The 25,333-nt window shown below is 43.2% G+C and overlaps 2 protein-coding genes across 22 annotated transcripts in view; one reads left to right on the top strand and one right to left on the bottom strand.

Moving 5' to 3' along the window:
* Positions 1-14,561, top strand: part of CCDC146 (coiled-coil domain containing 146) — a 118,544-nt gene extending 103,983 nt beyond the window's left edge. For all 8 annotated transcript variants that reach the window (XM_077863918.1, XM_077863919.1, XM_077863921.1 and 5 more), the window contains 8 exons: positions 595-683; positions 783-947; positions 2,346-2,570; positions 4,339-4,567; positions 9,196-9,324; positions 9,851-9,988; positions 12,486-12,734; positions 14,024-14,561. In XM_077863918.1, coding sequence (XP_077720044.1) covers positions 595-683; positions 783-947; positions 2,346-2,570; positions 4,339-4,567; positions 9,196-9,324; positions 9,851-9,988; positions 12,486-12,734; positions 14,024-14,227 — 1,428 coding nt within the window. In that variant the 3' untranslated portion in view covers positions 14,228-14,561. The remainder of the gene's footprint in view (positions 1-594; positions 684-782; positions 948-2,345; positions 2,571-4,338; positions 4,568-9,195; positions 9,325-9,850; positions 9,989-12,485; positions 12,735-14,023) is intronic.
* Positions 14,562-17,476: 2,915 nt separating this feature from the next.
* Positions 17,477-25,333, bottom strand: part of GSAP (gamma-secretase activating protein) — an 83,457-nt gene continuing 75,600 nt past the window's right edge. For 5 of the 14 annotated variants that reach the window (XM_077863905.1, XM_077863906.1, XM_077863907.1 and 2 more), the window contains 5 exons: positions 21,047-21,166; positions 20,144-20,205; positions 18,269-18,370; positions 17,998-18,097; positions 17,477-17,585 (listed from right to left, as the gene is read on the bottom strand). In XM_077863905.1, the coding sequence (XP_077720031.1) occupies positions 17,494-17,585; positions 17,998-18,097; positions 18,269-18,370; positions 20,144-20,205; positions 21,047-21,166 (476 nt within the window). In that variant the 3' untranslated portion in view covers positions 17,477-17,493. Of the gene's footprint in view, positions 17,586-17,997; positions 18,098-18,268; positions 18,371-20,143; positions 20,206-21,046; positions 21,167-21,300; positions 23,904-25,333 lie in introns of those variants that run through there. The other 9 variants (XR_013360327.1, XM_077863910.1, XM_077863911.1 and 6 more) reach the window with 4 other exon arrangements.

Genomic DNA, 25,333 nt, shown 5'->3' with positions numbered 1-25,333 from the left:
GGTGGCTCAGTGGTTGATCACCTGCCTTTGTCTCAGGTCGTGATCCCAGGGTCCTGGGATCGAGTCCCACATCGGGCTTCCTGCAGGGAGCCTATTTCTCCCCCTGTCTGTGTCTCTGCCTCTCTCTCTCTGTGTCTCATGAATAAATAAATAAATAAATTCTTTTTTTTTTTTTTAATCACGCCTTCGGCCTCTCACAAAATATCACAATAGCATCTGTCAAAACTAACTACAAATCCCCTCTCCTCAGCTATCCTCCACAGACTCCTCACTTACCCAGCCCGTCTGTGCCATCCACACTCATTCCTAGGCTCTCTCAAAAGTTCCCCAAACTTTTCCTCAAAGCCAACCTGTAGAGGCTCTTTTCTTTCCCTTTTTCTTGTTCTTTCTTGTCCTTAATTCAGTTCAGCTGAGCAGACAGCTTCCAGATCTCTCCCTTACAGTTTCCCCTCAACTGTACAACTCAGCTGGCTAAGACCGACTTCTCCTCCTTACTGGACAGGAATGAGCTAGGGTGAAGCTGGAGTGTCCATATGTTGATGGTGGTGGGCTTTTCTTTCTTTTTTAATTTCACACTTAATTTTCATATTTCAGCAAAGATATACCAACATTGTTAAGGAGATCAAAACAAAGGATCTTGAAATCAGGATACACAAGAAGAAAAAACGTGAAATTCATCGCAGGTAAAAGAATTACATGATGATCTATCTTGTTAGGTGGGGAAAAAATGGATTTTATTTCACAAGTTTCAAAAAAAAAAAAAAACCCTCATGTTTCCACAGACTCAAAGAGTTTGCTAAATTGTATGACACTATTCGAAATGAAAGAAACAAATTTGTTAACTTACTTCACAAAGCTCACCAGAAAGTAAATGAGATAAAAGAAAGGCATAAAATGTTGTTAAACGAACTGGAAATTTTAAGAAATAGTGCAGTTACTCAAGAAAGGTAAGTGTAATAATAACTATTGTCTTTTCAAAAGTTTCTCTTCTGATTCATTGAACTCTAAAATACCTGGGAATAGTAAAGTAGAAGATATTCATATAACAAAGCTGGAAGAGCCCTTGCTCAAAGATGCTTTACAAATGACACTCTAAGCATCTGAATGCGATTCTGTATGCTTCCACGTTGGATAGCCATATTTTTAAGTGAATAAAAAACCATGTTTGTATACTGTTTTAATTTACTGAATTAGAAAGAAAAGCACAAATCTGATCACTTTGCATTTAAAGTTGGAAGACAATCAAATATTTATTAACCAGCACCCCCTGGATATAGATTTGAAGCATCTACTGTGCTTGTAGGAGGCCGTACAGCAGAGTGGTTAAGAGAGGTAGCTTTCTAGACTCAAATCCCAGCCCCGCAGCTGACTGGCTGCATGCCCTTGGGCAAGCTAACTTACCTCTCTGGGCTCGCTTTTCTTATCAATAAACATAGTCCTTATTTGGGGCATCTGGGTGGCTCAGTCCGTTAAAAGTCTAACTTTGGCTCAGGTCGTGACCTCAGGATTCTGAGCCCTGCATGGGACTCCAAGCTCTGCACTCGGCAGGGAGTCTGCTTGACCCTCTCCCTCTCCCCTTGCTCGTGCTCTCTCTCTCAAATAAATTACTGCAGTAGCCCCTCTTATCTACGAGGGATACATTCAAGACCCCCAGTGGCTGCCTGAAGCCACAGATACTACTGAACCCTAAATATTCTATGGGGTTTCCCCCCTACACATACATACCTATGATAAAATTTAACCTATAAATCAGGCATAGTAAGAGGTTAATAATAACTACTAATAAAGTAGAACAATTATAGCAATATAAGTTAACTCTTGAACAACACACGGGTCACAGGGGGCCAATCCCTGTAGAGCACTTAACTACTAATAACCTACTGCTGACCAGGCACCAGTTGATTAGCAAATATTTGGCGTGTTATATGTATTATATGCTGTATTCTTACAATAAAGTAGGCTAGAGAAGAGAAAATGTTAAGATGATCATAAAAAAAGAGAAATACGTTTACAGCACTGTGCCGTATTTGTCCCAAAAAATCACATTATAGGTGGACCCACGCAGTTCAAACCTGCGTCGCTCAAGGGTCAGCCGTACTGGAATTCGTTATGTCAATGTGGTCTCTCTTCCTGTCCCTCAAAGTATCTTCACGTACTGTACTCACCCTTCTTGGGGTGCTGGGAGGTGACAAACGCCCAGGTCCCCGCGTGGACTACGTACTACTCCTGTCGTTCCGAGGGACAGACTACAGCCCCAGAGACTTTGATACTTTCTGAAGTCTTCATTATTTTTAAAGTAATCAAAGGAAACGATCATCTTCCCCGTTTTCCCATTATTTTTAAAGGAAGCTCCAAAATTCCATGCTGAAACATGCCAACAATGTTACCATCCGTGAAAGCATGCAAAATGATGTGCACAAAATTGTAGCAAAACTCCAGGAAATGAAAGAGAAGAAGGAAGCCCAGCTGAATAACATCGACAGGCTGGCCAGTATGATCACCACCGTCGAAGAGGAGATGGTGCAGCTGCGCAAGAAGTATGAAAAAGCTGTTCAGCGTCGAAATGAAAGGTAAAAGCCAGGAATCTGGGGGATCCCTGGGTGGCTCAGCGGTTTAGCGCCTGCCTTTGGCCCAGGGCATCATCCTGGAGTCCTGGGATCGAGTCCCACGTCGGGCTCCCGGTAGGAAGCCTGCTACTCCCTCCTCCTGTATCTCTGCCTCTCTGCCTCTCTCTCTATCATGAATAAATAAATCTTAAAAAAAAAAAACAAAAAAACAAAAAAAAACAGGAACCTCATGTGAGCAATGAAACCCAGAGATCCCATTTAGGCAGGTTGCCTGCCCCTTTTCCTCTCTAGACTTGATGGTGGGTAGTGGGGGGCATTTGACGTTTTGGGTTCACTCGCCCCTTGTGGGGGTGCGGGGGGGGTGAGCTGCGTGTGTGGCCTGAAAATAAGAAGTTGTTCTTTTAAGAGAGAGACAGGCAAGAGTAGGCTTTAGGTGGGTGTAGGTGGCTCACTCAAAGATCAGGGGTCTTCCCCAGCTACCCTTCAGGCTGCCCCTGATACCAGCAAGTTATTTCAGTATAATCGACATAAATAAGTCTTCGGATCTTGTAACCACCTTTGTGACAGGTTTGGTCCTGGTATGATATTTGTCAAGTCATTCTCCCAACTCGCTTTCTCAGCAGGTAAGACTCTTCGAAGAGCATTATTTTTTGCAGGCTACGGTTATGTTACTCACAGTGACTGCTGTAGCGGGGTTCCCAAGCTGCCTGAGCTATGGGGAGCTCTAAGTGAGATTGTAGGGATTGCTTCTGGCCTCATCGTGGCTTGACTGTGGGCTGCTCCACGTGAAGCCACATTCTAAGCATTGGACCCTACAAGCACAGAAAGGTGGTAAATCATTGCTGCTGGCTTCTGTTGTCAGGAGAAATGAGAGGATCCCCAGAAGAGCCACTAAAATGGCAGATGAAATATAATAATCTTAACATTAAGATTAAGCAAATCCAATTATGTGTCCACACACTATAAGGGAAGAGAGAGAGAAAGAGATAAAAGCAACTAAAGATGAACTCTGGGATAATGGCTATGCAGAGTGTGGGAAGAGCTTCAGGGTGCGAAGGACACTACTTTTTCAAACTACTGGCAGGTGTTTTCTCTGAGAGAGAGGGGAAAAAAGTGCTCTTATTTGGCTCTCGGCACAAAACAAATTATTTAGGCAGTATGTTTCCCAGGCCCTGGTCAGACCTGTAGGGCTGGAATTGGAAAATTCTTACTTTGTTTCTTTCCCACATTCTCCTCACATGGAGGGGTCTTTCCCCTGGCGTGATTACAAAGGACAGAGCTTTGCCTGTTTAGGGGGAAATCTGCATCAAAAATATTCAACTTAAAAAAAAAAAAAAAAAAAAAACCCTAATAGGCCTGGCAAGTTCCATAGAATCACTGCAGAAACACATTCCCTGGCCCCCTGCCTGGGTACTTCTGGCCAGACCTCGGTTGGCAAGCCTGGCCCAAGAAACGGGTCTGCAGAAAATCAGATTATGGGGTCACTTCATTCATGCATGGGGAATGACATTTTTTTCCCACCCTCAGAAAGCCTTTGGGACTTGCAGAGATACTGTGACCAGCCAACTGCATGATCAGCTCAGAGCAGAGACACTAAACAACCCTCCCTCTCGTATCCCCAGGAAAACTTAAAGTGTTTAACTAGAGAGCAGACAGTAAATATCTATTGTCTTCTGGAATTCCGTAATGTTGATGTTTTGTGCCCAAATCCAGAGGGAATTACCATAAGTCTCAACTTCCTCTTAGCCTCTGCCTCTCCTTTTGGCCATAGTGGTGTTCAGCTGATACAGCGAGAAGAGGAGGTGTGCATCTTTTATGAAAAAATAAATATCCAAGAGAAGATGAAACTAAATGGAGAAATTGAAATACATGTCCTGGAAGAAAAGATCCGATTCCTGAAACTGAAGATTGCTGAGAAACAAAGACAAATTCACGTGACCCAGAAATTATTGCCAACCAAGAGGGCCCTGGATGCTGACTTAGCAGTGCTGCAAATTCAGGTGGGGGAAACATTCATCAGACGCTTCCTGGGGCCATTTGCCTCCCCTCACTTTATTGATTTGAAGATCATATCAAGTTCTTACATGTAAACTGAGCCAGGCCCTTCCTGGTACCTGTACAAACCCATGAGTTACGTGTCTTCTTTAAAACTGCCTCTGCTCCAGGGCACCTGGGTGACTCAGTCGGTTGAGCGTCATACTCTTGATTTGGGCTCAAGTTATGATTTCAAGGTCATGAGGTCAAGCCCCACTAGGGCTCTGTGCTCAGTGGGGAGTCTACCTGAGATTCTTTCTCTCCCTCTGCCCCTCCCCCCCAGCTTGCTCTCTCTAAAATAGATAAATTAAAAAAAAAAATTCTGCTGCTCCAGGTGGAATTTATGTTTCAGGAATGCAGGCTACAGATGGTTCCCCATGAAGCATTTTCTGCCTTCCTTGGAATTTAAGCCCTCCCGAATCTCAGCACTAGCTTCCTTATACCTCAAAACTTAATGAGTCCAGGCCTTCACTGCCACCAGCATAACTATGTTTTTCATGCTTGCTAGAAAGATCTTGGAGACCATCTCATTCTCTCATTTTTAGAACTCCTAACCTTAGAAGCCGAGATTGCTATTTGTTAATTAGCAATCACATATAATTACACTCCTTATTAATCCCTGTAGTTTCCCTGCCATTGAATAGCCCGGTCTCTGACACAGTCTTTTTAAATGTAGAATAAAGCCAAACAATTTAAACATGAAATAATAATATATAATAATATACATACACATATACATAAAAAATTATGAACATAAAACTACTTTCTTCACATGTAATTGTTTTTTTCTTAATGAAAATAGAAGAAAAAAATTAAATAAAGATTTGTGTCTTACACTTTTTTCCATTGACTCAACGTAGCAGGAACAAATTTTAACCTATAGTGTGTTTTCTAAAATGTCAGATTTGTTTTCAGTTTTTTTTCCTGATGATAAAATTAAAACATGTTCAGTTAATGAAGTTTTGAAAAAATACAAGCATTTAAAAAAATAAAATTATATTCCTGTGATACAATCACTATTAAAATTATCAAAAATCTGGCAGAGATCCTTCTGGTCTTTTTCAAGATATATAAGTAAACGGTTTTCATTAGCTCATGTGTAGACAGTTTTGAGTCCTGGTTTTGTTTTTTGGGTCTTTTTTTTTTTCCATTTAATCTGTCATGGGATTTACATGACTATGGAACCAGATAACGGGTCCACTTTCATATTTTTATGCCATTTGAGTGTGTAAATGCTTTATCAGTGATGGGATCTTTCATTGTGCATAAATGTACCAAGGTTCTAATTCCAGTGTGTGTTTGTTTTTTAAGATTTTATTTACCTATTCATGAGAGACACACAAAGAGAGAGAGAGAGAGGTAGAGACACAGGCAGAGGGAGAAGCAGGCCCCATGCATGGAGCCTGATGTGGGACTCGATCCTGGGGCTCCATGATTAGGCCCTGGGCTGAAGGCTACACTAAACCGCTGAGCCACCCGGGCTGCCCCATGTATGTTTGTTTTTAGCCATAAGTTCTCCTAATCACTTCTTTCATAAGTGTAGCCTGATGTGGATGGGTTGGCTGGCACTCCCAGGAGTCCCTCAGGTCTCCAAGGTCACCTCCCCAGGATTCCTGTGGGTCTGACTCCTACTACCAATGAGTGGTTCATATGAAGGATAGCCCCCCCCCCCCCCCCCCCACTGGCACACACACTTTCTGGTTCACTTCTATGCCCCATCAATGCAGATTCAGGACCAGCTCCTTCTTCAGCCTACCTGCACAGAACCATTCATGCAAGACCTTAGTGAACTGATTGACGATTTGGGGCAACAGCATGATGGGGTACATTATAGAAATGTGAAGAACCTCAAATTCAGTATCAGATACCCATACCCGCAGAGCCCTACGGGCAGCCACCCCATCACTGCTAACAGTGTCCACGTGTGTTGGCCCATGCAGCACCCTAGCCTGGCTCCATTTCACCTGCTTGCCTTTCCACCTTTCATCCTCTTCTCTCCGCAGCCCCACCACCCCACAGTGTCCCCCAGGCACTCCACACTTGTCTCGATTTTATAGAATAATTTGTCTCTCTCCAGCTCCTTCCCAAAACAGAGCCTCAGGGCCATCTGTGCCCATACTACACTATCAAGATGCCCAGCAGATCAAAAGGACTCTAAATTCATTAAGATCCACAAGAAAAAACTTCTCTCCCTGTTGTACAGGCACTTTGTGTGTGTTCATTGCAAATCAGGGCTTCCAGTCAATGGATAAAATTCATTGTTCTTAAAACATATGCACTTGGCATTTCATTATACAAAACCAGGTATCTGGTGTGAAATATGAGCTTAGTTGACCCAAGAGGAAACTACTGAAGCGTTTATGTCTGATCTGAGCCTTTTCCATTCTCACTGCGTACGAATTGAGACATATGGACTAGGGATTAGCATCAGTTACCTGTCCTGCCAGAGTCAGTTCTAAGCTTAAGAACTGTTGAAATTTCCTATCAGGGCACCTGGCTGGCTCCGTGGTTGAGCATCTGCCTTCAGCCCAGGGCGTGATCCCAGGGTCCTGGGATCAAGTCCCACATCGGTCTCCCCGCAGGGAGCCTGCTTCCCCCTCTGCCTATGAACTGCTTCTCTCTGTGTCTGTCATGAATAAATAAATAAATAAATAAATCTCAAAAAAAAAAAAAGAAAAAGAAAAAAAGTTTCCTATTAGTCTTCAAGCTGCACTTACTTGTCTACTCAGCACAAATCACATGGGCCCTTTGAAGGACATGATGTAAAATTTGCCTTAGGCAAATCATTTTTGTACCCTGCCTTGCCGTGTTGGAGCCCTGTCACATCCTGTTATTTGTTACAGCTGCAGTGTCTTGTGTTTTTTTCCCCAAAGTCTTCCCAGTTTTTGCATCATTTCCAGAATTCCCTTAAGGTTTGCATTTCCTCAGTTGTTTGAAACAATTTTTAATTGTCTCACAATGTAATCCAAGGATGATCATGAGTCACATTTTCCTGGTGCCTATAATAATAGCTCCTTTTTAGGGATCTTGGAAATTACGTGAACTATTTTAGGACACCGCACTATTTTATATAGAAAAAGTAAACATGAGGATTAAGGAGGGCACTTGTTCAACTGAGTGGTGTATGTAAGTGTTGAATCACCAAATTCTACACCTGAAACTAATATTGCACTGTGCGTTAACTAACTGGAATTTAAATAAAATTAAAAAAAAAAAAGAAAAAGTATATAGTTTTTCCTCAACGACCCATAGGGAAATAAGGCCAATCAAGGTACTATTTTGATAAGCAAGCACCATATTTTTGTTCCTTATTTTATTTCCTAATTAAGAAACGAAAATGTGAAGCATTGTTAATAATAAATGGCATAATTATGTATTTACGCTTGGTTATGTATATATGTATACTTTAACTCCATATTGAGGGCAACTAAGGAATGTTGAGAGAGAGGGATAAAAGAGGAAAAAAATAATTATATCACCATTTAAAATTCTTTTTGTGAGGGGGAGGAGGTGAATACATGAATTAAAAATTAAATTCTACTCCCATCACCCTAGAATATGTTGTAAAGTACTCAAGATGCGTTATCTCATTTAGTGAATCAACTGCATTAGATTAGGCCTTATCTTCTCATTTGACAGTTGAAGCGACTAAGGTTTGTTTTTTTCTTTTAAGATTTTATATATTTCTTTGAGAGAGGAGCATGCGCATGAGCAGGAGGAGGGGCAGAGGGAGAGGCACAGGCTCCCTGCTGAGTAGGAAGCCCCATGTGGACCTGTGACCATGACCTGAGCTGAAGGCAGGACCCTGTGACCGTGACCTGAGCTGAAGGCAGACACTTAACCGACTGAGCCACCTATGACAACTAAGGTTTAGAGATGATAAATGATTTGCCTAAGATTCTACAGGTTTTCTGTAAAAAAGTTGAAAGTGATGACTCTTGGTTTTCACTGCATTCCACATCTCTCCCCATGAAGTGAGGCTGAGTGTGACTGCCCCTCCTGCTTGGGAGTTAGCGTATTTCTTCACCTACCGCCAAAGTCTCATTGATTCAACCAATATAGTTGATCTGTGAAACACTACCTTGGTTGGTTAGCAAAAAAATATAAATAGTTCAGCAGTTCCTTGCAGACCGTACACCAGATTGACCCAATAATTGAGAACTTTGTTCTTCTGGAAGCCATTAAACCTATTCCAACAAAGAGTTTTAAGCTGGAGTCTAGTGTGTCACCGGCCTTGTACGTTGTCTACTTTGGCCTCCGTAACAACCTAAAATAAAGAGGTCAGGTCAGTGCAGTCTGAGCGCTGCAACCACACAGCATCCCACCGGCAGAACACGGAGGGCTGGTGGTAAAATCAGCTTTTTCTCTGATGACCCAGATCTCGGCCTTGCTGCGGAGAGCAGTCCCGGGCATCATCTTCACGGGACACGGCGCTCGACCCCGGGTCCCCGCGGCTGGGATGGTGACAGTCCTCCTCTTTCACCTTGCCCCAGACTGATCCTACCGAAAGATTTTAAAGACCTTGGGCTATGTAATTTTAAAATTTACTGAGCAGGAGAGTTGGTTTTGAAGTTAATGTTTCTTGTTTAAATAGTTTTCACAGTGCACAGAGAGAATAAAGGACCTGGAGAAACAATTTATAAATCCTGACGGTGAGAACAGAATCCGCTTCATTCCAGGGAAGGATATGACCCAAGAAGAAATGATAAAAAAACTAGATTCGGTAAGTGGTCTTCCTCAGAATGGTGTCCGTCAGCGCCCAGCTACGTGTGGTGCTGTGCCAGCTTCTGCAGACAGACTTGTCCCTCATCCCTCACTGTCCAAGCCACTAATCCAGTCCTTTCCTTGTAATTCTGTAGCTAAACCTAAGCTTGTTTCTAGTGTTTGCTAAAAAGAAGTAAAACCTGAGTGGTTTCAAGATGCCCAGTTTTGTCTCAGAGCCCAAAGGACAGTTTTGGCATCTTCAGTGGATGAAATTTGAGGAGTGGCAACATGGAAGCTGGCTGGCCCTGAGAGGGACATCCTCTACCAGGGGAGGAAGACCTCCCAAAGCTATCCGGAGGTGGGGGAGGGGGGGTGGGCAAGGGAAGTCTTGACCTAGGCCAGTGCTAAAGACTTTCCTGGAGCCATCTTGGCAACTGTATAAAAGCAATCTGTCCCCATTAAGGGGGAGAAACAGTGCTCTAATTAAGAGAGATTTTGACTTGCATGACTTTTTTCCTTTTTATTGAAATTGTTTTCAACTGTAGCTGGAACTACAGCTGGCCCAGAAGGAGGAGAAGTTACTGGAGAAGGACTTTATCTATGAACAGGTGTCTCGGCTCACAGACAGGCTCTGCAGCAAAACTCAGGCCTACAAGCAGGACACGCTGCTCTTAGCCAAAAAGGTCTGCCCTGCCTTGTCCCTTATCCTATACCCCTCTCATTTCCCGCCGACTGCGTTATTCATTGACAGAAGCACTGGAGAGATTAGACTTTACGACTAGAGAAACAAAGATGTAAAATTTAAAATGTAAAGGTGAATCTTAAAAAATTGTCCAGAGTCAGTTTCAATCTTGCTCCCTGAGTGGATTCACTTTTTACTGGGCAGACTTAAGCTTTTCGATGACAGTTTACAAGTTTCACATATTCAAAGTATGGAAATTGTCACCCTTATATTTCATGTGCCAAGTTGAATCCTCTCTAGTTCCTTGTGATCGGAAGGCCTCACTTAGCCAGCAGGTGGCATGGAAGGGGCCCCAATCCAGAACCCAGCCAGAACTCAGAAACGGCCAGGGACCATGACAAGAGAACAGCAATCACACGACACCCTTGCCTAATAGTCTTGGGGGGCAGCCACTGCCGGGGCCCCACTAGCAAGGCGACACCTTGAATGTGGAGCTTCCCAATTTCAGACGTTTAAAATCTGAGGCCTGCTACTTTAGAGCGACCCGTCAGGCTGGTGCTAGAGCGGGGCAGTCGGCAGGAGGGAGCTCGGGGAGGCAGGGGAGGCAGGGGAGGCAGGGGAGGCAGGGCCTCCGCACAGGGCCGTCCGGGTCCCCTGCTCGCTGGGCCTCCTGGCCCCTTGGAGCATCCCGCCGTGACGGCATGGGGATTTTAATTTCCCTAAAGCTGGTGTGCACTAAGCTCAAGAAAAAAAACAATCTGTTGAATGAATGAACAGTCAGTCCCATTCCAGAAACACTTGGGTGCACTAAAGAAACAAAATCATTATAAATCTCAAGGCTCCTTTGCCGTTTTCCCTTGGCTTTTACCCGGCTGCTCTGAGGACTTCCACTAGCACACTGAGCCCCCAGTCCCACGGCTCCTGCACAGGTCACAACTTTACTCCAGAAATAGGAGATGTTAAGACTTCTTTAGTCTCATGAACTTGCCTGAATCAGCATTTCTCTAATTTTCTCTAAATGTTGTTTCTCTAAATGTTGCCTTCCTTCCTTTTGCAAAATGAACTTCCCTCTCTTTAGGGGAAGTCCTTCGTTTTCACCCAGGGCTGGCTGGTCAACAGAGTCTGGAAGTCAACCGAAAGGCTAGAGAAATGTGAATGGTGGCGACTGCTACCTGGGAGGCTTCCGTCAGAGGAGTCCTAGCCTAGTGGTTGATCTCCCCTGCCTTTCCCCACCTTTGGTGTTCTCTCCCTGTTTTGTTTTTGTTTTTTCATTCAACATTATGACCTCTTCACAGTAGGCAGAACTAGGGGTAGAATGGTTCAGATCCCAGGTCAGGGACATAGCAATACTAGCGAGTGACCTTGAGAAGGACACAGAGAGGATTTTAATGACCAAGTCTTCTAATCTGTGACAGGGATGTGACATTAGCTTAAGTTGTTTTAAGCATTCACTAGGTAAGAAGTGGCCTAGCCCCTTGTGGGGACTCAACAAGAATGCAGATCTCCAGGCTCTCATCTTTCCTAGAAGCAAATGGCTTCTCAGTGTACCCTGGCTCAAAAGGCTGGAGGATTAAGATAGAATTCGTTAATTCCTTCATTCAACAAATATTGTTTTAATCGTGCTATGTTCTACTTAGCCTGATCTTTTAAGTCTTTGATGATAACCACCTGATGTGAAATGGTAAACATACGTGTAGAACAAGGAACATTTCATTTCAAATGACTGACCAGATTTTCCCCGGTTCAGTTCATGCTTGCTCATGACCTAATAAAGATACATCCCAGGAATTATGATCAATAGTGCAACCACAATGAGGTACGATATTTTCCATTAAAAATCACTTCAGATGCGGGACCTCTGCATAGGTGATGAGTTTTTTTTTTTTTTAAGATTTTATTTATTTATTCATGAGACACAGAGAGAGAGGCAGAGACACAGGCAGAGGGAGAAGCAGGCTCCACACAGGGAGCCCTATGTGGGACTCAATCCCGGGTCTCCAGGACCAGGCCCTGGGCCGAAGGTGGTGCTAAACCACTGAGCCACCTGGGCTGCCCAATGATGATGAGTATTTTTTAAGTATAGTTTTTGTTCTACCAGATTTTTTTCCGCTGGATAAGTGACAAATTAAAAACATGGCAATCTTAGGCCAGAACTTAGACATCAAAAATATCCTGTCCTTTTCTTCTTCTCACCTCTTAAAAATAAAGGGACTATTCCCCTCAATGTTACCTATCCACTTGGAACTCCATAGTTCAATGAACAGATGTGTTTTTCTCCTTACTTACACAGCCAGGGAATTGGGCTCAATCTCTGAGATCTCTCCTAGTTCTTATTTTCTCTGAATTCCCACTTAGGCTCTCCCTCCTTCAGGCAAGAATGCCCGCCGCCGCCCCCGCCACACACACACACCTCACCGTTCTAGACAGCTCTCAGCCTGCCATTTTCTTGACTCTTCATGGAATATATATAGTCTAAGCTTTGGGCTCTTTCATTCTAGATGAATGGCTACCGGAAGAAGATCAAAGATGCTACGGAACAGATGATGGCTCTTGTTGCTGAGCTGTCCATGAAGCAAGCTCTGGCCATTGAACTCCAAAAGGAAGTCAGGGAGAAAGAAGACTTCATTTTCTCTTGCAATTCCAGGATAGAAAAGGGCCTGCCACTCAATAAAGACATCGAGACAGAATGGTTGAAGATACTCCGAGATGAAGAAATGTATGCCTTGGCCGTCGCTGAGAAGTCTCGGGTAAGCTTGGTCTTCTGTGTTGCATTTGTAAAGTGTGCTAGGAAGGGCTGTGTTCTGGGATTTGGGTCCTCCCAAAATGTATGAAAAATGTCCCACTCTACCACACACTTAGTTCTGACGATCATTAGAAAGGAGTTCTAAGAGAGGATGTAGACAGGGCAAAATAATACTCCAAAGTGCATGATATTCTCCAGAAAACGCTCACCGAGCGCCAAGTCCCAGCGCACAGCCCTTCATCGTGGCCTGTGTGGCTGAACACCATGGACTCCCGTTGGCAGGACAGCGGCCAGGCTGGCACTGGTTCTGTCCAACGGTCTTCAGTCTCTGTCCTTGCTTGCGTCCCTCCTCAGCCCACATCTGGCTACTGGGGCCACTGGAGCACATTGTGAGGCCTCCAGCCTCTTCTGCTTCGTGTGCGTCATAGGCCTCAAGGTCACAGCTTCTTCTCCTGCCACGGGCCCCCGTGTAGGCCTAACACAGACTGCCCCTGCCCTTCAGGGGCCCAGTCCTGCCCACCCCATGACATTCTTACAATGGAATTAGGCATCTTCCTAAGAAGACCACATCCTGGGAACCTACGGCTCACTCTCAGACCGTCAAGTAGATACCCCCTCAAAGGATCGCTCTTCACCCCTAACCCAAGAAAACATGCTTTCCAAATATGTGCTAGGAATACCTGAAAGTAGGGTCGGGTTTATAATTTCCACAGTGCCTGAGGCTGTGTTTTTGAGGGCATTCCCATTTTACCTGTCCCCACTGTCATTTACCTGTCTCCATTGCTTAGAGTGCTTTTTAACGCTAGAAGAAATTCCTCTATTCTCCAGAAGCACAGGCACAATTCTGAGGACCTGGAGGTTCAAAGCAAGCTGCTCACCACTTCTCTCCTCTGGTTCTACTTTATCCTTATTTCCTCCTTTGTAACATTTGCTCACCGATGACTTACTCCAGCCTTTTTCAAAAATATGGAAATAATTAGTGCTTGATGAAAGATATTGAAGTTGAAATACAGTGAATTTAGGACCCACCAGCCAGTCTATGATAAACCCAATTCCAGGAACAGAGTGATGCATGAGCAACAAGGGTCATGCCGATGAGACACAGTGTGTGGTGTGTGTGTGTGTGTGTGTGTGTTTAGTGACTCCACCCTCATACCCTCCCATCCCTGGGGGAAAATACCAGCCAGCACAGCCTAAGGCTGCTCAGATGCAGCTGTGTCTTCTGGGCCCTAAGGATGAAGGGATTTCATTACTGTTTTCAGGAAACTAAAAAGGAAAAATCATTCTTTGCAGGAGTTCTTGGTATCAGACAACCGCCAACTCCCCAACGGTGTTTACACAACTGCAGAGCCACGTCCAAATGCCTACATCCCAGAGGCAGAGGCCGCTCTTCCTTTGCCAAAACCGTATGGCGCTTTGGCTCCTTTCAAGCCCAGTGAACAAGGGGCCAATATGAGGCACATAAGGAAACCTGTTCCAAAGCCGATTGAAATCTGAGCATGTGAACCAATCTGGGCTTCTAAAGGAAACACTTCAGCCACACTTCCTCAGATGCACAGCTGGAAAGTATCAGCAGAATAGCTCTAAATTACAGACAAATATGGCATCCCAGTCAACCAACAATGGCAAACAGCATGGGTTCCTTTTACACTCATCAGCTACTATATTTTACACGATATTAAGTAAGACATAGAATTTTCCTACAACTATGTCAAAGCATATATCTGTATTGTTCATTTTTTCTTTTTTCACTCTATATATTGACTTTCAAAACTATATAGTAGTCCAAGTGCTATAAAAATGCAAGAAAAATAAATCAATTTTTACTGAATTGGCAGAGTGGTTTTTGTTTATTGAAGAAAAAAAGCAAACACTATTCAATATACTCCCTTGAAAGAGAAAGATAAAATGTTTGAAAAGGAATGTATCCCAAGTATCACGGGGGTTATAATTCACTTTGTTAAATAGATGCATTTGAAGTTCATGTCGGTAATGTAAATCAAATAAAAAGCCGTGTGGAAGCTTGTCCTTTTTAAAGTTACATCGTGATAATTCTTTTTACAAGAATCCTTTAGCTGCAAAAATAATTATGCCCTAATTTATCTTTCTTCTAAATCTAGATTTTTCACATTATATACAAACAAGCCTGTTATTAAGTTCTGATTCCAGATTTTTAAAAATTGCAATGAAAACACAGCTTTGCATGTGGCAGAGCTGAAAATGAGGCCAGTTCCACTTATTTCATTACTCTGGTTTTATTGCATTTCACCCAAGTACATTTTCCTAATTCTGTTTTTATATTTTCTCATCTATGAAAATACACAAGATTTGAAAACTGATTTTACTTCATTAATATTTCAAACCATACTTCAAACTGGTGTCAGGTATGGATTTTGTGTCATAATTCTGGAAATGAAAAATACTACATTCCTTATTTTTCTTCTTTCTCTAAATGGAAATAAAATCTTTTCCAAGCCCCCATCCTACCAGAATGGAATTTAATCTCATTCTCAGCCTACAAATCAGTCCTGAATCTAATCTAATTTGGTGGTTTTATATAAGGCTTTATAAAGCAAAGTGCCTATGATAATACTGTGTGGTCAACACAAAGAAATACTGCACACTTAGAGCTCCTATGTTGTAGGAATTATTAATTGCATTAGTAATCAAAAAAATATACCTGTAGGAACAACTTAAGAATGGAAATACAATTTTTTGACACAAAGGGATGGATGTTTAAATATTATAGCATGTGCTACTGGTTCAGAAGGGGAAGCTGTCACTGTGTGTGGGAATAGCCAGGGATCACGGTCAGAGATGGACTTATTTATCTGGCCCTTAAACATAAATAAGATTTTAATAAGTGGGGAGGGGATTCCAGGTGAGGGAAGTAGCCTAAAGCAAGGCTTGGAAGAAAAAGGTGCTCAGGGCCCAGAGAACTGGCCTGGCTGAAACAGCGTGTTCATGTTGGGGGAGTGTGTAAGGCTGGGATTTAGGAAACACTGAGTGTCAGGGAGTTGGCATCTTATCCGGAAATGAATGGCTATGAGCAGAGTGGTGGCAGGCCCAGTATCAACGTGAGTCCGATGACTCAGACTTCAGAAAGACACCGAAACAACTCCAAGTATGAAAGGGTAGGGAGGGGAAAATAATGATCTTCCAAGAGGAAGAGTCTAACATGCTGACAGGACTTCAGGATTTGGGGTCTCTGTGACAACTAAATATTTGACCAAAAAGGGAAATTCATAGGAGAGGGCAATTTTTGGAACACAAGCATGATTTTAGAAAAGAAGCTGAATTATTTTACCAGCTAGTGATATTTATAATCATTACAATTTCACAAGTTCACTGTAAGAAACAGTGTAAAGATAGAAAAGCAAAGGGCCTGGCTGACTCCAGGCAAGCAACTATTGTTATTGGTCAGAATTAAGTCATTATAAAAGAGAGAGAAAGGGCACCTGGGTGGCTCAGTGGGATAAGCATCTGCCTTCAGCTCAGGTCATGATCCCGGGGTCCTGGGATGGAGCCCCATCAGGCTCCCTGCTCAGCGGGGAGTCTGCTTCTCCTTCTCCCTCTGCCCCTCCCCCCTGCTTGTGTGCTCTTTCTCTTCTCTCTCAAATAAATAAAATCTTTTAAAAAGAGAGAAAAACCCTCTGCCTGTGTCTCTGCCTCTCTCGCTCTCTCTGTGTGACTATCATAAATAAATAAAAATTTAAAAAAAAAAAAAAAAAAGAAAGATTTTAAAAAGGGATCCCTGGGTGGCGCAGCGGTTTAGCGCCTGCCTTTGGCCCAGGGCGCGATCCTGGAGACCCGGGATCGAATCCCACATCGGGCTCCCGGTGCATGGAGCCTGTTTCTCCCTCTGCCTGTGTCTCTGCCTCTCTCGCTCTCTCTGTGTGACTATCATAAATAAATAAAAATTTAAAAAAAAAAAAAAAAAAAGAAAGATTTTAAAAAAGAGAGAAAAAAAAAAAACTAGGAGAATTAGTTAGATGTCCTGGGGGCCTCTGAGGGAACATGCTCATGAACTCATGATTTCTGGCTGGAATAAAAAGGCAAGGTTCATAAACCAAGAATCAGGCTAGAACCTTCAGTGTTCTTTTTTTTTTTTTTTTTTTTTTTAATGACAAGATATTACCAAATCAAACTTTTATAAATACAAAAAACTTTAACATATTAAATAAAGTTCCATCTGAACCATCACAAAGACAAAGCCCACTCTCAGAACTGTATGTACACGCTGCTGTATGTTACAAAGCATTCCACACTGGAAATAGCAGAGTTGACCTGGTCCAAATTCAGTTCTTTAGAAAGCATCCTCTTTCCAAATACAGTTCTTATGTAACATTTCATTTTTCTACTTGTCGTACGTTATCTTCCGCGACACATCTCGTTTTTGTTTTTCTAAGCACTGTTCCCTGCATTTTTTAAAGCACATTTTATTTCAGAGTGCAATACAAACTAGCTGTTGGCCTATGAAATCATTAGGAAGATAAGCCACTGGGTCCTCACTGAGACAGTCCATGCTTCTTAGACTGTTTTGTCACTCCTCTACACTTGACTGCTCGTCTGCTCTTCAAAACTGGGATGAGGTACAGCAGTTTAGTTCTCTCTGAACAAGTACCAAACTGAAATTCAGATGGTTCAACAATGTATTCTGATTTTGGTTACCAATTTTAAATATTGGTAAAGGAGTCTCAACAGAAGTCAAGGTGATGAGCAAGATTAAAATACTGGAAGCTGATATAATTGCATTTTCTCTTTTATAAGCCTAAAAGCATTGTGGTGTGTTTCAGAGCTGCTTCCTCCACAAATTTTGCATCCACGTTGTCATGTCCTTCAAAAGCATACAGAGCTGGAAGAAATAAGGAGAAAAGAGTTACTATGTAGCCATGGTAAAACATTGGGCCTACAGCTCATTGAAATCGTAATTATTTTATATTTGAGTAAAACACATGACTCTGAAAATGTGTTGTTAAAATTTATTATACGTAAGTCCCAAGAAAGGTCATTCACATCAACCAAATGGCTTTTGAGCCTCTTCAACCCTCTTCAACCCTTCAACCCTAATCACCCCTCACGGGTGATTATTCCTTTGGTAATTTACTCCAGGAACTAAACTGTATGTTACTGATTAAAACCCGCTGCAGTAAGGGCTACTTATGAGTAAGGCGTATTCTGGAAAGAAAGGGGTACGCAGAAGCGAATCGGGACTGATGTGTCAAGAGAAAAGCAGGAGAGCCCTGAGGACAGATGAGTGCAATTACCTTGATTGGAAGATTCTATATCTGTCAGTATTTCAATGAAGTAGTTCAGAGGCAGAAACTCCACACTGCCTGGTGACTTGTCAATCATAGAACTCTGAGGCTAAAAGGGAAACCACTTCTGGTATTAGCGGACTCTCCAAAACAAGCACAAACTTTAAAAAGGGGTGGTGGTGGTGGTGGTAAGCACTACAATTGCTGACTGTGGCTATGTTGAAATGGGCAAATAGGATCCATACAACATCTGGTGGGCTGTGCTTGCCCACAGACTCACCTGTTTCTTATAGTTCAGCAGCAGTTGCTTCACATGGTTCCGCGAAATGATGTTAGAACTCATAGGATGATCCCAAAGTCGACAGATCTTCTGACCAATATGCTGTTAAGCAAATTGAAAAATACGTAGAGGGGGATTTTTAGGGCAGTGAAAATACTCTGTGTGATAATATAATGATGGACCCACTCACTGCATTATACGTTTGTCCAAATTCATAGAATGAACACCACCGGGAGTGAACCCTAATGTTAACTGCGGACTTTGGGTGATTGTGATGCGTCAGCGCAGGTTTATCAGTTGTAACAAATGGACCGCTCTGGTGGGGGATGTTGGTAACGGGGGAGGCTATGCATGTGTAGGGGCAGAGGGTGTACTGGGAATCTCTGGACCTTGCACTCAATTTTCCTGTGTATCTAAAACTAAAAAAACTAAGTCAAGAATAACAATAAAAGAATGGAAAAAATATAGAGAGGAGAATGTAGCTTATACTGGCATCAAGTATGTGTACCTTTATCTACTTATAATTTTAAAAGGATTATTCCAAAGTAGCTAGTTAGTCTAAAGAGAGGCCCTTGGGGTGCCTGGGTGGCTCAGTGGGTTAAGCATCTGCCTTGGGCTCAGGTCATGATTCTGGGGTCCTAGGATGGACCCCATCCCTGCTCAGCAGGGAGCCTGCTTCTTCCTCTCCTGTCTGCCGCTCCTCCTGCTTGTGTTGGCTCACACATGCTCTCTCATTCTGTCAAATAAACAAATAAAATCTTAAAAAAAAAAAAAAAAAAAACTAAAAAATAAAAGAGAGGCCCTTTGAAGAAAGGCCATTTCCTAGGAGGTGTGCTTCTGAATTTTGAATAAATACTCCAATTCAACCCCAAGGAAAGTAGTTTATACACTGATCTTGCCAAATTTCTTTTTCTGAAATGGAGTTCATCTGCTATTCTTCAAAACTGGGTACCTGCAACTCTAAGCAGTATCTTGCTGGGAAACAAAAGGTTGTAGGCATGTTCTCGCCAACGTCTTGCCCAGAAAAATGTAACTCCCTACGAGATTGAGGCAAAAAAAAAAAAAAAAAAAATCAAATTTAGAGACCAAACTAAATGTTCAGAGATTTTCCCCAGAGAGATCTAGCCATGGAAAATATGCCTTGTTTTCTGCCCTTGCCTGGGCTTCAGTGAGCTGCGAGGAGGAGGGGGTGTTACAAAGGAAACCGAGGAGGCCCAGAAGGACATCCCTGCGTGGGAGGACTGAGCCAGAGGTACAGGCGCTCCAGGTATGTCAACAGCAGGGCCGGCTGAGCTCTCGGGTCAGCAAGTCCGCGAAGTCCGGGGCTCTAGGACCTTGCTGTGGAATTCTGTATTTTCACAGTAGTTCTGACTTGGAGAGCTAACATCCCCCATAAAAACAAGGAGTGTCTGGACAAGCCTTTCTCTCATGTTTCTCATTCTTCCTTCAACCTGGGAATGTTTTCCTGCTATGGTAGAAATGGCAGTGGGGGGAAATGCAGTTCCAGAACCTTCTGACCTCACCTGTATTTAAACTTCTTATCAGTTTAAAGGTCTGAAGCACATGTTTCCCCTCTCCCTCCCCACAGGCTCACAGATGTAAATATTAGTGTGGTTTCCTAAGAGGGAGAAACTGGCTAAATGTTCTAGGCAGGCCGTGCCAGGCACTCCAGGCCAGGGGCAGTACAAGCACTTTCTGGGCGCAGCAGGGAACGGCCGGCGGGGCGGAGATGCATGGGATTTCTTGGAAAGGACCGAAAAGTGAAACAATTCAATTGACTTTAGCCCAAAACAAGTAAATGCTCCCTTTGCAAGAAGAAACTAAGGAGGTTTACACCAAGGCTTATGGAGAGAATAAGAGAGAAGTCAGGATTACCGGGGGAAGCCGCACAATGATGCTGAATTTTAGTTTTTCATTGTTCTCGGAATTGTCCAGATCTACAAAAAAGTTAGATTGGCAAAAAGAACAAATCTCCATTTTGATATCTGAGCAAGCGAATAATACTTCGATGGTTCATTCTGATAACACACGTTCCCCACCCTGAATTCTCAGGCTAAGTCTAACAATAGCTTGAAATTTTTAGTTTGTGTCTCTGAATTAAAGGGCTTTCCTCTACTGACGTGCTTTTTATGTGGGACAGGGTTCTGAGGCTGCCGGTCACAAAACAATTGTACTAAAACAGAAGGCACCTTGGGCAACAGCAAATACTTTAAAGTATGTTACCCCAACACATCTGTAAGCTACCCAATGAGTAATTTCAGCAAGTGATTAGACTCGAGACCTTCGAGTCCAAACTCACATGAGTGCTAACTCTCTCAATTTTTCTTGCATTTCCAGTCTGAGATGACGGAGTTAATCAGCTGAAAGTAAGCCATTCCATGACATTTTCTGGAGAAACAAGCCTTTGGAGGCTCCTATCCTCAAGTGCCCTCATGTACAGAAAAGGAATGCAATAGCTGTGTGTGGATCAAGGAGCCCGTTGGGGCCTCTTGAAAGTCTACTTTAAATTAGCCGAAGGCTGGTTACCAGAAATGAACTGTACTCAGCAGGACAGGCTGTGTAATTTTTGGGGTCCATTGCAGAAGACAAATGAGGACACCCCCCCCACCTGTTCCAATATTACAAATTTTAAGATGTAATGCCAAGCATGCAGCTGAACGTGGGGCATCCCCGAGGGCAGCAGGGCCCTGTGTGATTGCACGGGGTGCACACCTGGGAAGCCAGCCCGGAAGGGGCTTGGACCGGCGCTGGCCCTGTGGCGAACTCAGAGCCTCTTACCTTTCATGAGCCGTATGACAGCTGTTTCAGTGAGCAGCAACACCCCACTGTCAATGTAATGCAGCAGGTTATGCAAAGGGAGACAGTGGACGCCAAGGATCGTGTGCAGAGTATGAAAACCTAGATGAGAGACCGGGGGTGGGGGTGGGGGGGTAGTACGCATGGTCAGCCAGCCTTCTATAGGGAGTGAATTCAAGGATAGTAATAAAGCCCTCAGCTCAGTGCCTTGACACCTAGAATCTAATAAATGCTGCTTCTTTTGATTTTTTAAAAGATTTTATTTATTTATTCATGAGAGACACACAGAGAGAGAGAGACATAGGCAGAGGGAGAAGCAGGATCCCTGTGGGGAGCCCGATGTGGGACTCGATCCCAGGACCCCAGGATCACGCCCTGAGCCAAAGGTAGATGCTCAACCACTGAGCCACCCAGGTGTTCCTAATAAATGCTTTTTTTTTTTTTAAAGATGTTATTTATTTATTCATGAGAGACACAGAGAGAGAGCAGAGACACAGGCAGAGGGAGAAGCAGGCTCCATGCAGGGAGCCTAATGTGGGACTCAATCCCGGGTCTCTAGGATCATGACGTGGCCCGAAGGCAGATGCTCAACCACTGAGCCACCCAGGCGTCCCTAATAAATGCTTCTTGAAGACAAGGTCCAAGTCTCCTTCTTTGTGTTATCGTGACTAAGTACTGTGCTGGGTCTATGGTAAGTTCCCAACAAGCAGGCATGTCCTTCACTTTGTGTCCCTTCTTTGGCAAAAAGAGTGCAAGGCCTGCTCGATGAAAAACAGTTGTACAGTGTGACAGGTTTGCAATTCTATAGTAAGATGGCAAAAGAGAACAATTAACAGAAGACCTTCAAACTCTATATGCCCAGGCTAAAAGGCTGATTAACAGGGACCACACTTTGCTGAAGTGGAAAAATTCTGAACCAGTCGGGGACAGTCTATATGCTTGATCTCTGGGTATGCCCTAAAGAAAGGCTTTTGGGGTCTACTTGAACTAAATTATAAACAAGAAAAATCTAAATAATATGGTCAGATAGCAAATCTATAGGAATTCAAGAGAGGAAGGCAACTCCCTCAAACCTAAGTCTTATGGGGAGGGCTATTCAAACGCTCAGAAATCCAGAGTTCTAAGCACACTATTAATAATAAACAATAAAAACCATATCAATGGGAGAAGATATGGGTCCAGGAAACAATCAGAAAAGCCCTCTCAGAAAAGACAGCACATGAGGGGAGCTTTGAAGGGTAAATGCAATTCCTGGGGGTGGAAATGAGGCCAGAGAACATACAAAGTGGAGGCAGTTGAAAAAGCCACCTTGCCCTGAGCAGATCTGCACTAGAATCCTGCTGTTGCTTACCAGCTAAAACTTTGTGAGCCTCCATTTTCTCATCCCTAAAATGGAGCCACCAGTATCTTTTCCACAGGACTGCCTGGAGAACCAGCCCTCGGTCTATGAAAAGTCTAGCACAAAAAAAAAAAAAAAAAAAAGTCTAGCAATGGGGTAGCACAATGGTGACCAAGAGCAAACATGTAGCAAGGCCTTCAATCTCTGCACTGGCTAACCTGATCCTCATACAACACTATGATGTGGGAACTGCCTGATTCCCACTTTATAAATGGGGAAACCAAGATTCACAGGAGCTAAGAAAGGCCTGGGATCATATAATTAGTAAGTGGCAGAGCTAAATTTGAATGCAGGCTATGGGACTTTAGCCTAGGCTCTTAGCCATGACATTATCCTGCCCCCAAAAATTGGTAGCTGGGTTAATGGGACAAAATGGACAGAGGCCCAAAGGGGAGGAAGTATGGGGCACATTCAGAAAGTATCGAATGACCCAGCTGAGTTGGAATCAGGTATATAAGAGGGATGGTAGGAGGTAGGTTGGAATGGCTAATTTATTTAACAAATCCCTTCCAGACACCAGACAAGCAGCTGGGTGTACAATAATGAGCAAAACAGACACCACTACTGCTCCCATCCACCTCCCAGGCTGCTGGGAAGACAATCAAAGAATTACAAACATATATGTTTTTTAAAATGTGACCAGTTTGGGGCACCTGGGTGGCTCAGTTGGTTAAGCATCTGACTCTGGATTTCGGCTCAGGTCATGATCTCAGGGTTGTGGGACTGAGCCCTGCATGGGGCTCCAAGCTCAATGTGGAGTGTGTTTGAGGTTCTCTCTCCCTCTGCCCTTCCCCCTTCTTTCTTCCAACAATGAATAAAATCTTTAAAAGTGACCAGTTCTATGAAAGAAAAGTGCAGGGTGCTCTGAGTGTGCATGACAGGGATTGAATGCTGAATGACAGAAAGGAATCTCTTATTTAGAAGACTTTGGGGAGGTACACTGAAAGCTTTTGAGCAAGATGGAAAAAGGGTCTGAGTTTTGCTCTTGGAATATTAAAACGGCAACAGGCAAAGAATGGACTGGAGTATCAACAGATTGCTGCAAGAGGTGTGTAAGCTGTCGGTGTTGGCAGGCCACTGCATGAACCTGCACCAGGGGTGATGGGGGCATTGACAGTGAAGGAGAAGGAAAGGGATTGGAAGCATGTGGCAATGGGTCCAGACATGGAAACTGATGGGGTGTGGGTAGGGAATGACAATGGATCACAGCCTAATCTTAGGAGCTTACATGACAAAGACATGATGCCCAAAGAGCTGGAATTTGAGTTCAGAACAATCGTGGAGCTTTCTCTGTCTCTCTGAACACATGAATCATGAGCAGTGAGAGACTGAGTCCTAAGTCCTAAGTCCTTGGCCACATCAAGGGTCAGATAAAGTGCAGGCTCTGCCCACAAGCAGATGTTAAGGGGCTGACAACAAGATGACTCCACTCTGGCCTCCCTGAATCAAAAAAAAAAAAAAAAATAGTGATTTTACTAAGTAACCAATAACATGAGATTTTTCAAGTGGATTTGGACATTCTTCCCAAGATTAGAAAAAGTTATGAAATCTGTTCTGAAGAAAAGTTCATTAGGTTCCTATAGATTTCTTGGATTCAGAATTCCTTCTCTAGACCTGTGTCCATGTCCTAAAGATCCCTGATGATCCTTCATCCTTTATCCCTAGGGCACAGCTCCACATCCAACAGTCCGTTCTTGGCTTTGGGTCAGCTCCAAGCAACAGAGCAAATTGGCTAACAGAGAGAGAGAGAGAGAGAGAGAGAGAGCGCACGCATAAGCAGGCATCAGCTTCAAAACAGAGCTTTTCCAGCCAACTCTAGTTCTCATCTCCGCCAGGGCTCCTGACCTCCTCTAGCCCATGGGGGGAACACAGGTCCCATTTAAACTACAAATGCTCCACCTTGAAACCATGACTTTTTCATGGTCCGCATTCTCTTTATTTCTTAAACAACTGGGTTACAAGTTTCCAGCTCTTGGAACTCAAACAGTTCTCACAAGTCCAGCAGGCTTGGAGAGCAAGCCTATATACACAAGTACATGAAAAAAACACCCTGTATTTACACACACACATGTACACCCATGTGATCCAGTGTCACTTCACCTCTCTTTCCAGGTCACATGAAGGAAACAAACATTTAAGAGAAAAGGAGAGATACTGCTCTTCCTTACCTGACCCATGGAAACAAACCATAAAGTCTACTCATAATAATTCTTAATCACTATGGATAACACTTTTCCATGTTTTCCCTCCTTACATGTCCCTGATGTTCCATAGAAAGTAAAGTTTTATAATCTCCCAGATATAATATTGTCCCCACTAAGTCACTTTCATTTATTTACAAAAGAGGCTTGAACATCCATGGTGAACAAATCTCAAAGCATGAATCCATGCCCCTACCAACTCTTTTGTGTTAATGACAAATAATTAAGAGTTGAAGCCAGAAAGCCATACATAGTTTTTCATGAAATCCCTTCACTCTTTTTAGAGGGCACCTTGAAATTCCTATTCTATTGGGATAATTTAAAGTCATCCATTCTTCTCATGAATGGTCACTTTCGGATCCCTAAAAAATCAAAGGAAACCCTTTTTGTACCTCCAATATCAGCAGATCTTATAAGATAAGGCATATGTTGGATAGAGAAAGCATGAAGAATTCCAAACTGAATCAGATGTATCATAAATGCAGACAGGCTGAAACATGCTGTGGGGATTTCTGGGCCAATAAATTGTCAATGTTTTAGCATCAACCAATTCAAATGAAATATAAAATTCAAGAGGCAAGCACAGAATAGTAGTAAAAGCACAGATTCTGGAGCTCAACTTCCTGGATTTGAACACTGGCTCTGCTGCTTAATAGCTGTGTGTCTATT

This window comes from Canis aureus, chromosome 21 (assembly GCF_053574225.1).
Source record: "Canis aureus isolate CA01 chromosome 21, VMU_Caureus_v.1.0, whole genome shotgun sequence".
Lineage (NCBI taxonomy): Eukaryota > Metazoa > Chordata > Mammalia > Carnivora > Canidae > Canis > Canis aureus.
The sequence above is the reverse complement of the archived record's forward strand: the minus strand, read 5'-3'. Positions and strand labels throughout refer to the sequence as shown.